The sequence below is a fragment of the Papio anubis genome, chromosome 8, assembly GCF_008728515.1.
Source record: "Papio anubis isolate 15944 chromosome 8, Panubis1.0, whole genome shotgun sequence".
Taxonomy (NCBI): domain Eukaryota; kingdom Metazoa; phylum Chordata; class Mammalia; order Primates; family Cercopithecidae; genus Papio; species Papio anubis.
The window spans coordinates 97,604,308-97,616,805 of NC_044983.1; the positions used below are offsets into that span (position 1 = coordinate 97,604,308).

A 12,498-nucleotide genomic window follows, 5' to 3' on the forward strand; every position below is an offset into this window, starting at 1 on the left:
ATAATTAAAATGGTTTGTTATAGAATAAAATCTGATAGGTCAATAAGGAAGAAAAAATAGCCATGAAACTGATTTTAGCCTAATAAAACCTTAATAGATAATAAAGAAGACAGTGCAAGTCAATGAAGAAAGGATGGATTACTTAACAAGGCAAATTGAAAAAACTTCCTAAGAGTGTTTGAAATAAAATTAAGTTAAACTCTAATGTATTATTTACTATATTATATTTATGCTACATCCTACTTAGACTAAACAAATTCCAACTGTACTAGAGAGTTAAAGGTTAAAAAACCGAGAAGAAAATATGTGTAATTAATTTATCTCTGGAAGAGGATTACATAAAATTTAAGGTTTTGTATGTTAAAAGAACAAAAATTAAAAAGCAAAGGAAAAATCGGGAAAATATATGAAATAAATATAAGCAAATGTATATTTTATATTATATTTGTGCTATAAATATAACAAATGTTATAAACGTATACTTGTTGAAAGGACCCAATCAGTCACTGTACATTGGGAATACATCAATGAACAAGCAAGCATGACCTCTTCCTTTAAGGATAATAGACTACTGAAGAAATAACCTTAAAATAGTGAGAGCACTCAGAGTTAAATAAGAAAAATGTTAATATTAAACCGGAAACAAAAGCAAAAGATAAAAGTAGGCAACTACAGAAAAAATACAAATGACTAGTATCATTATGAAAAAAGTGTTCAATTTAAGTAATAAACAATGCAAATAAAACCAATAATGAAATACCAATTACCCCTATCAAATTTGCCAAACATTTAGCAAATTAATCTAAATTCTGGTGAGAGTATGGTAGAAAATGTTTATACATTGCTAGGTGGGGCTGAAAATTGTTATAAAATTACTGGAAAAAAATCTGCAAGTATGTATGTATGCATGGCTTTATAACTTAGTAATTCTACTTTTTGTGATCAAGCTTAGGAAAATAATATAAAGGGAGGACAAAGCTCATATATATGTAAAGGTATTCATTTTACACCATAGTAAAACAAAAAACCTGGAAATAATCTAAATTTCTAATTATCAAAGTCAAATAAATGATTCATTCATTAGCTCATATATCTAACAAAACTACTATTTTCAAAAGGTGCTTAATGCCATAGAAAAATGATTGCAGTATTTTGCCAAGTGGAAAAAGAACATCTCAACTCCTAAATATATGAATGATTAAAATATGTTTATATATCTAAATAGAATTAAATGTAGAAAAAAGTCTATAAAGAAATCAACAAAACAGTAAATGTGGTTCTCTGTGTGTTGAGATTTTTTATTCTCTCAATTCTCTATAACAATCCTATATGACATTTCTAACAAAAGTTATTAAAAATTTAAAGACATGAAAAAGCAAAAAGTAATTATACGAAGCATTTTATGGCATTTAAAAAAATACTTTCACATACGCTATTTCATGGCATTCTAACAAAATGGTTAATTTTTATAGTTGAAGAAACCAAAGTTCAGAGAAGTTAAGGATTAGCATAGGCAATAAATGTTAACTGAATGGCTATAATAGCCAAAACATTGAGAACAGAAAGATAAATACAACAAAGTCCCTGCACTAAGGAGCTTAAAGTCTAGCAGAAGAGAGAAATAAGAAGTACAATACATACTATGGACTCCAAGATATGGACAGTTGCAGGTTTCAAGCAGATACATAAAAGAAAGAGTGGCCAATTTCACCTAATTGATCAGGAAAGTTTTGAGATGTCCCTTCTGAGAAGGTAATCCAAAAAAGGTTAAAGAAAAAAAAAAGTGGTAAGAAAGATGGAAAGGGTATAGCAAGCAGAGGGAGACCAGGTTTAGTTACTGATTGGATGTGGCTGAAAAAGAAGCAGCAATCTAAAATGACTCCTAGATTTCAAATTAGATGACTGGAAAAGAAGGATAGAGACACTCAATGAAATAGGAAAAACAGAAGGAACAACAAATTTTTGGAGAAAGATGATGAGTTTGATTTCTGAAATAACAGGTTTGAGACACCTGGGGGAACTTCAAGGAGAAAATGTCGAACATGCACTAGCATACATGGGTTTGGCACTTAGGAAAGAATACCTGGGTCAAAGGGTAAGTTTTAGGAGTTATGAGCATTTAGATGGTAGCTGATTTCATGACAGTAAATAAGATCAGCCAGGAGGGCATATACAGTGAAGGAGCAAGGCCAGCGCGGGAACCTAGGAGGACACTGATATTAAGAATGACCAGGAGACTGAGGAGAAATGGTAAGAGACACAGGAGGAAAATGCAGTGTCTTAAAAGCAAGATGACGTGACTTCCTATTTTAATTACCAGGATACCTGTGTCACCATAGTATTTTTCAGGAGAAAGAAAAATAAATGGGCTGGGTACAGTGATTCATGCCTGTAATCCAGCACTTTGGGAGGCTGAGGCAGGCAGATCGCTTGAGCCCAGGAGTTCAAGACCAGCCTGGGCAACATGGTGAAGCCCTGTCTCTAAAAAAAAAAAATACCAAAATTAGGTCAGGTGTAGTGGCACCTGCAACAAGGGAAGGCACCTGCAACAGTCCCAGCAACGAGGGAGGCTGAAATGGGAGGGTTGCTTGAGTCCAGGGAAGGCGAGGCTACACTGAGCCATGATCGTGCCACTGTACTCTAGCCTGGGTGACAGAATGAGATCCTATCTCAAAAAAAAAAAAAAGATAGAAAAGAAAAATAGATGAACATCAAATATGAATACAAATATAGCTAGAAAAACATTCCGTTCCTTACTTCATCTCTGCTGATGAGTTCATTGGAAAAAGTGAGTCCTGGCATAAGACCTCTCTTCTTTAGCCAGAATATAGCAGCAAAAGATCCTGAGAAGAAAATTCCTTCTACAGCAGCAAAGGCCACCACTCTTTCCCCTGGGAGACATAAAATCATTTCAGTTTTTGAAATATCAGATACCGCAAACATTTAGATATATATATGCAAATATGTATATTTGATAAATAAATTTAATAAATAAATATTTATTGATATATATGGTGTATATATATCAATAAATACCACGACTGTTTGCAAAGAAACAAAATACACAAGTTAGTGCCATGGCCAAAGATCTCCATAGGAGAAAATGTGCCACCTCTACCTACTGGAGCAGAAAGGTATGCCTCCTTCAAATCCTCTGTCAGACAATGGACTTCTATAGGTCTTGGTGTCTGGACAAAGAAGGACCTTCCATACTCAAAACAACAAGTGATTTATGTGTGCCCCACACATGACTGTGAGTGCAGGTACATGCATATGTGTGCAGTATGTATACATATGTGTGTGTGTACTAGACTGGTGAGTAGAAGGTAGACTTTATGACAAGTGTCTTCCTCTGAAAGTAGGAGAGGTTGCTTAAGTTTGTATTTTCAGAAACTTATGGTATCTTACAGACCATCTGCAAACATTTCAAAAACCATTGGCATGGATCTGCAATTAAAAAAAAATAGATAAGCCCAACTGAGGATAATAAGTATATCTATTAGATAAAATATCCCCATAACATAAGCAAAAGTACGTTTTCTGCTAAATACAAAAGGGCCAATTTTAAAGGTTACTCATTGTTAGGCAAGGACTTCATAGAAATCCATCTCCTATTAAGAAACTGTCTACAGTGGCATCATATCTGTAACATTATGCAGGATGATCAGAGCTCTAACCCAAAAGGTCATTCACAAGGTGCTTATGTCACCACACTGCATATGCTTAAGAAAAGTATTTATATATGTCTAAGGAGAAAGGTTTGGTCTATTAGACTGTGAGATACAGGCAGCTGAGTGCTTGAGTGCATTACAAACCTTTTTCATAGATGACATCACGGTTTATACCTCAGTACATGTCACAGGACCACACACAAAGAAGTCACTTAATAAACAAGTCCTGAACTGACTCAATGGAACCTATAGAAGTACTAGATGGGAGAAGACATTAAAATCCACTCTAGGCTAAGTGCTGCAGTGGCTCACATCTGAAATATCAGCACTTTGGTAAACCGAGGAAGGAGGATCACTTGAATGCAGGAGTTAGAGACCAGCCTGGGCAACATAGCAAAACCCCATCTCTACAAAAAATTTAAAAATTAGCTGGGTGTGGTGGTGCATACCTGTAGTCACAGCTACCTGGGAGGTTGATGTGGGAGGAATGCTTGAGCCCAGGAGGTCAAGGCTGCAGTGTGCTATGATCACACCACTGCACTCCAGCTGGGCGACAGAGTGAGCCCATTTCAAAAATCATCATCAGCATAATCACTATTCTTAAGATAGAGACTTGTCATTAGTTTAACATATAACTTACTGTATCTTTTATCTTACTATTAAGATAACTTATAGTTATTGATACATTTTTCATTGACATTAAGGTAACATCAAAAGGATAATTATCTGTAAGGGAAGTAGACTATAATTAAATACAAACGTGAATAAAAGAAAAATTGGTATTTTTATTTTTATTAGAGAGTGGGGTCTTGCTCGTCACCCACGCTGTAGTGCAATGGCGCATTAATGGTTCAAACAGTCTCAAACTGCTGGGCTCAAACAATGCTCTCACCTCAGCCTCTGACGTAGCTGGGACTACAGGCGTGCGTCACCATGCCTGGCTAATTTTTTTATTTCTTTAGAGCTAAGGTCTCTCTATGTCACCCTGGCTGGTTTGAACTTCTGGCTCAAGCCATCCTCTCATCCCAGCCTCACAAGTAGCTGGGATTATAGGCACAAGCCACCGTGCCTAGTGGAAAATTGGTATTGTAACCATGCTATACATTCATGTGAATACTAAAGAATGAAAATCATAACATAGTTATAGAAGGCTATTCTTTTTTGGAGAAGATTAAAGGATTACAGGCGGCATATTTTACAATTTTTTGAGATATATGTGAAATAAAAAGAGGGTTCCGGAACATTTCTCCTAAAAACTATAGTGAATGTAAAGGCCTCATGATTCATTTTAGAGAGGGGAAGGTTGGATATATTTTTAAGATACAGCTGACCTCTATGATGGCAACGTACTAAGATTGTGTAGCTAATATTTTTTGAGGCTTGAAATAAAATTTCATTACATATATTAAGTTTTAATCTATGTATTTTAAAGTTCTTTAAAAATATTTTAAAAATTAAACAAGATGTCTCAATTTTTAAAAATCTATACAGATATATAATAAGGAAAATTTTTGCTCTATAGGAATTGAATCTTGTTATAACATAAACTTTCAGACAAACCAATAATTTTTAAAGAAATATTCTTAGTTTCTCTTTAGCTAAAAATAAAGGCTTATAAGAGTCTGGATATAAGGAAAGAATAGTTGCTATGCTGGATCTCAGTGCAAAAGGCACTAAGAAGGTCACCAAAAATGTTAGGCAAAACCCTAAGCCAGATGAAAGAGCTGTCCTTGTCAACTTATAGCTAGTAACGGTGCAGGTAGCCCAATCAGTTCATAAAATAGCACTTCCTCAGCTGGTTAAAGGAAAGTAACAGTGTGCAGCAAAGCAAGGCGATATTTCCATGTTACTGTCTTTTAGCTCCACTCCCAAAAACGAGAGTTACCAATGCACTCTTCACCCTTTTCCCTTTCCCTGTTCCACTCTACATTCATTCAACTCCCCCTCCACAATTTTAGAACGTGTTCTTTCCTCTGAGACCCTAAATTAGAACCCGAAATGGGGTTTCCCTTGAGATTAAGCAATATGAAGAATCTAGCTGGAGTCCTCATGTAGTTACATAGTGACTGCCAGCCTTCTCTGTTTTCTCTATTTCTAGGTTGTCCTTCTTGGGTAGTTCATGAAATACATGCTTCCTGTGGGCTTGCTCATCATTTTTCATCACTACTTGTCCATACTAGTATTTTCAGTGTATATGGAACACTCTGCCTTTTCCCTTCTTTTTTCTCTAAAGCCAGCATTTCCCATAGTGTTTCTGAAGCTCCTTGTGAGGGAATCAACTGAATACAAAAATGCAGATTTCTCAGTCCCATCTGGGCCTCCTACATCACTTTTGGCAGGATTCTTAAGAGTTTTTCCACAAATTCTCCAGATGATTTTTACATATATTGAGAACCAGTGCTTTTCTCATTCCTATTTAATTTTTTTTTGAGTCTGGGTCTTGCTCTGTCACCCAGGCTGGAGCACAGTGGATCATAGCTCACTGTAGCCTCAAACACCTGGGCTTAAGTGGTCCTCCTCCCTCAGCCTCCCAAGTAGCAGGGTCTACAGATGCATGCCACCATACCTGGCTAGTTTTTAAATTTGTTGTAGAGATGGGGGTCTTGCTTTGTTGCCCAGACTGGTCTTAAACTGCTGGCCTCAAGTGATCAACCTCAGTCTCCCAAAGCACTGGGATTACAGGCGTGAGTCACCATGCCCGGCTGCCTTTCTCATTTTTGAAATTAACTAAAGGCAAGGAGGCAAACATATCTGCTTCATCCCTGGTGTACTACATGCTGGCCCATATATGCACTACATCACTGGTTCTTCAGTGTGGTCCAGGAGTCCCTGAGAGATCTACAGACCCAGGAGACCTGTGAGGTCAAAACTATTTTCATAATAACATTAAGGCATTATTTATTTTTTTTAACTACCAGTCTCTCATACTTTACAATGGTATTTTCTAGAAGCTACATGACATATTCATAATAATCTGAAAAGCTAAATAAAATATTCCTCCCTTTTCTAACTATAATATGTATTTAAATGAGGCATATACTACATACATATACACTGCAACAAATCGAATGCAAAGGCAGATATGGTACGCCAACTGTTTTCTATTAAGTCGGACATTTAAAAGATTTATAGAAATTTAAAAGCATGCTATTTTTTTTTTTTTTGGGAAAATACAGAAACGTATATAAAAATGTTATCTGTATTAAAATGTAATGGGTTGATTATTGCTATCTTAGAATGCACTAATACATATTTTTAAATTATCTCAATGTTAATTTCTAATGCAGAAATATCAATACCTATAACCTACCCAAGTAAAGGCACTTTGGAGCTCTTAATAATTTTTAGGAGTACAAAGAGGCCTGAGACCAAAAATTTTGAGACTTGCTTCCTCACATAATGAATAAAACCAAAAAGTAAAGAACACCAATTAAAAACAGATAAGAATGAGATGTGTACTTAGAGCTATCCAAATGAAAGATAGAAATATTTTAATTAAATTTAGTAAATATTTATTGAGCAACTATTATGTGTAAGACATAATATGATACACTTCCTTAAAAAAATGCTATGGGATCTCAAGTCAGCCAGAAGGGTGTTTGCATTTAGCTTACCTATGAAAAATAAGCCTGTTATTACAAATTGTTTTTTTGTCCTGGTTGATTACACTAATCTTTAGTTTTTGAGAAACTAGATATTTGTTTCCTCAAAAATGTTAAGTTTTCACTTGCTTTAAATTCCTAAAATAGGCCAGGCGTGGTGGCTCATGCCTGCAATCCTAGCACTTTGGGAGGCCGAGGTGGGCGGATCATCTGAGATCAAGAGTTCAAGACTAACCTGGCCAACATGGTGAAACCCCTATCTCTACTAAAAAATACAAAAATAAGCTGGGCATGGTAGCAGGTGCCTGTAATCCCAGCTACTTAGGAGGCTGAGGCAGGGAGAACTGCTTGAACTTGGGAGGCAGCAGTTGCAGTGAGCCAAGATCACAGATCACGCCACCGCACTCCAGCCTGGGTGACAGAGTGACACTCTGTCTAAAAAAAAAATAAAAATTCCTAAAATAAACTTAAAAGCCAGGTACAAACTGTGAATTGCTATAATACTCTTGTTATTGCTATATGACTGACTCCTATTTAACTGTCATTATGCACTAACATCTTAACTTTTCAACTTCCAACTTATTAAGTAGAATAAGATAACAGCTTTATTTTACCAACACTTTCTAATTAATTATTAGGAATAATGATTTTGGTAAAGGTGCATTTGAGATATTTGTACTCCTTTTCCATGCTGTAACTTTGATTAGTACTGGCTAGTCACACCACATAAAATATTGTCATATCACCTGAGGCAAATCTGATCATATATAAATTAGAGCCACATACCAAAAGTAGATTTTCTATCTGCTATCCATCGCAAGGCCCAATCTGCTTTTTTCTTAACATATGGCATGGTTTCAATTGCATTAAATAAAAATTCCCTGTAAAAACAAAAGAATGAACAGCAAAGTTATTCACTTGTTTTTCTTTTTTTTTTGAGACAGAGTCTTGTACTCTCGCCCAGGCTGGAGTGCAGTGGCGCCATCTTGGCTCACTGCAAGCTCCGCCTCCCGGGTTCACGCCATTCTCCTGCCTCAGCCTCCCTAGTAGCTGGGACTACAGGTGCCCGCTACCACACCCAGCTAATTTTTTTGTATTTTTAGTAGAGACAGGGTTTCACTGTGTTAGCCAGTATGGTCTCGATCTCCTGACCTGGTGGATCCACCTGCCTTGGCCTCCCAACGTGCTGGGATTACAGCCCTGAGCCACCATGCCTGGCCTCACTTGTTTTTCTTAATTGGACTAAACTTAATCAGAGATAATAACTGTAACTCTATGGTATGATACCAGATCGGCAGTTTTTATACATTTTTACATGCCCATAAAATAGAAATAAAACTCAAATTATTAGTTTGAATCTGATTCATACAAAACCAGCTAAATCTGAGTATTCAATTTCTAAACAGAAGATGCTACTGAACAGTTCTTAAAGATAAAATATCTAAAGGTTAACTGGTTCTATAACAAGTTTTTTTTTTAACTCAATACATTATTAAGCAATAGAAAATATTATGCTCAGAAACTTCCATACTTGAATCTTTCCTTAACATTGAATTTTGGAATAAATTCTGATCTGAATATAACCAAGCAATATTTTGTAAATAAAATCCCAACAATACCTTTTCTTGGGATCTCTGATGTAAGTGTCTATCAGCAAACTGTACATCTCTGAATGAACATTCTCGATGAGAATTTGAAAGCCATAGAAACAGCGAGCCTCTGGAACCTGCACCTCCTGACTAAAGCGCTCCACCTAAGAAGAAAGGGAAACAGACATATCCAGTTCTATAGGCTCTCATTAAACACTGCAAATCAGAATCCGGACATCAGCATTATCACTTAAAAACTGCCTGTCACATAACAAACAGGTCAGAAAGACCTTATGGATTATTTTAAGCAGTATCATAGGCAGTACTGTTTATCCATCAATTATCCATGGTAAATTAGTTGCACAGTATATATATACACACATACATATCTATATACACACACACATTTTTTTTTTTTTTGAGATGGAGTCTCGCTCTGTCGCCAGGCTGGAGTGCAGTGGTGCCATCTTGGCTCACTGCAACCTCTGCCACCCGGGTTCAAGAAATTGTCCTGCCTCAGCCTCCCAAATACCTGGGACTACAGGCACGTGCCAACACACCCAGCTAATTTTTGTATTTTTAGTAGAAATGGGTTTTCACCATGTTGGTCAGGATGGTCTCAATCTCTTGACCCCGTTATCCGCCCACTTCGGCCTCCCAAAGTGCTGGGATTACAGGCATGAGCCACCGCACCTGGCCTATCTTTCTATTCTTTTTAAAAAGAAATTATGCCTTCTGATCAACCATAATTAAGTTTCAAAATGGGGAGCCAGAACCCAGTATTCTATTACAGAGCTCCAAAGGTTATTAAGGTGTGGGTTCTCTATTAAGCTTACCATCTGAGGGTAAAAATCAAACTCATGTTACTGCACGGTAAATAGTTTTGATTGGTATAATTTATGCTTGATTTAATAACATTTGCTGGTCAAAGGATAAGCAATTCATCAGAAAAACATTTAAAGAGTTAAGCTTCATCTAGTTCATTTTTTAGACATCTTTCCTCTGGCTCAATTTAATAATCTTAATGACATTATCATCATTTAACTGCTAAAGGAGAACAAAAGTTAAATCAAGAAAAATCTTACCAAATTTTCATTTACAATTCCATCACTGGCTGCAAAAAAGGCTAAGATGTGAGAGATGAAGTACTTCTCATCTGCTTTAAGCTTGTTCCAGTGAGGGAGATCCTTTGATAAGTCGACCTGGAATAAAAAGATTTTCAAAAATTTTAATTTGGAGTTAAGTTCTTCTCAACGTGTTTGGGAAACTGTTGGGAAACTAACTTCCATTGTAAAGTTAAGTAGGAATATCCCACTACCAGTAAACTATGGAAAAAGAAAGATGTTAGCATTGCAAAGAAATAGAACAAAAATGTTATGCTAATAAGTGTATTATATTGAGAATTTTTGTTAAATGATAGATTACAGCTACTCTTGGTGGGGGAGGGGGAACAACTAAACTACATGAGGCAAAGGAAATGTTAATTTATTACACCATGGTAACCATTTTACTATATATATGTATCTTATAACATCATGTCATATACCTTAAACATACACAATAAAATTTATCTTTTAAAAATTACAACAGAATCAAATTTTCTGGCTAATTAAGAAGCTGGCCAGGATGTACTTTAAAAATATCCAAATTAACATAATCTAGTGGCACCAGAGCAAATGAAAGAAGGGCTAAAAGGGGAGTAGGGAGAGTAAAAACTAGTCAAGAAGGCACTGAAGTGAATAAGCTAATGATTCTCAACAGTCATTGCTTTAACATTTTATACAATATTTGCTATGGTGTTAGATAATTAAGCACCTATTAACCAACTGTAGCTGCTACTTTACTGCCAGGTAATCAATCTACTTTTATATCCAGAAGTAATGCCAGGCAGGTAACAACCTGAGTTTTGTTTTGAGACGGAGTCTCGCTCTGTTGCCAGGCTGGAGTGCAGTGGCATGATCTTGGTTCATTGCAACCTCCGCCTCCTGGGTTCCAGCAATCCTTCTGCCTCAGCCTCCTGAGTAGCTGGGACTACAGGCAGGTGCCACTATGGCCAGCTAATTATTTATATTTTTTAGTAGAGATGGAGTTTCACCATGTTGGCCAGGATGGTCTCGATCTCTTGATCTCATGATCTGTTAGCCTCGGCCTCCCAAAGTGCTGGGATTACAGGCGTGAGTCACCACACCTGGCCTTGTCTTGTTTTTTTAAAGAGACGGGGTCTCACTATGTTGCCCAGGCTGGTCTCAATCTGCTGGCCTCATGCAATCCTCCTACCTCGGCCTCTCAAAGTGTTGGGATTACAGGTGTGAGCTACCACAGGTGACCAACAATCTGGTTTTTTGTTTGTTTGTTTTTGTTTTTGTTTTTGTTTTTGAGACGGAGTCTCGCTCTGTCGCCCAGGCTGGAGTGCAGTGGCCGGATCTCAGCTCACTGCAAGCTCCCCCTCCCGGGTTCGCGCCATTCTCCTGCCTCAGCCTCCCAAGCAGTTTATACGTAGGCATGGTTTCCATTGGGAATGGAAATATTTTTGAAAATGTTCATTAGAATTAGTCTTTGGAATTAAGGGAGATGTACTTTAGAATTTGGTGAAACCTACAATTTAAAAATTGTCTATTTTTTAAATTTTTGAGATGGGGTTTTACTCTGTCACCCAGTCTGGAATGCGGTGGCACAATCTCAGCTCACTGCAACCTCTGCCTCCTAGGCTCGAGCAATCCTCCCATCTCAGCCTCCAGAGGCACAGGTGGGACCACAGGCGCACAAAACCATGCCTGGCTAATTTTTTGTATTTTTGGTAGTGACAGGGTTTTGCCATGTTGCCCAGGCTGGTCTTGAACTCCTGAGCTCAAGTGATCTGCCCGCCTCGGCCTCCCAAAGTGCTGGGAGTACAGGCCTAAGCCTCTGCACCCAGCCAAAAATTGTCTTTCAATGTACCCTGTCTTAGTCAGTTCTGGGGGCTATAACAAATTACCATTGACTGGGTTGCTTAAACAGCATACTGTTATTCTTCTTTTTTAACATTTCTGGAAGCTAAATGCCCAAGATCAGGATGCCAGCCTAGTTGGGTTCTTGGTGAAGGCCCTCTTCCTAATTTACAGATGGCCACCTTCTTGCTGTATCCTGACATAGCAGAGAGAGAGAGATCATATCTCTCATGTCTCTTCTTATAAGGGCACTAATCCTATTCATGAGGGCTCCACCCACATGATCTAATTACCTCCCAAGATCCCACCTCCAAACAGCATCACACAGCATATGTAGACATCATTTTGACAGGGACAGGAGGCAGGGAAATTCTGGGCAGAAGAAGGTGGTCCCCGGCGAGGGCTCCACCCTCAATCCTGGAACTGCAGCCCAAAGTGACAACATGCATTCCTGTTCTCCCACTCGAATGTTGCCTTTTCCAAAACCACCCGTGGCCCTGCTACCCCACCCTATGCCCATAAAAACCCCAGGCTCTACCAGCAGAGAAGAGGAGAGGAGAAGAGGAGAAGCAGCTGGATGACAGAGACTATGGTTGAACATCAGAGAGAAGCAGCTTAACTTCAGAGGGACAGCTTGACAGCATCCTTTGGAGAGGAGTCCACTCTATCCTCTTTCCAGCTCCCCTTCCCACTGAGAGCCACTTTCATC

At 37.8% G+C, this 12,498-nt stretch overlaps 1 protein-coding gene across 4 annotated transcripts in view; it reads right to left on the minus strand.

The window, feature by feature from the left end:
• Positions 1-12,498, minus strand: part of RRM2B (ribonucleotide reductase regulatory TP53 inducible subunit M2B) — a 38,455-nt gene that overhangs the window by 12,482 nt on the left and 13,475 nt on the right. For all 4 annotated transcript variants that reach the window (XM_031669696.1, XM_031669697.1, XM_003903040.4 and 1 more), the window contains exons 3-6: positions 9,948-10,064; positions 8,893-9,026; positions 8,060-8,154; positions 2,758-2,891 (exon numbers count right to left, since the gene is read on the minus strand). In XM_031669696.1, the coding sequence (XP_031525556.1) occupies positions 2,758-2,891; positions 8,060-8,154; positions 8,893-9,026; positions 9,948-10,064 (480 nt within the window). The remainder of the gene's footprint in view (positions 1-2,757; positions 2,892-8,059; positions 8,155-8,892; positions 9,027-9,947; positions 10,065-12,498) is intronic.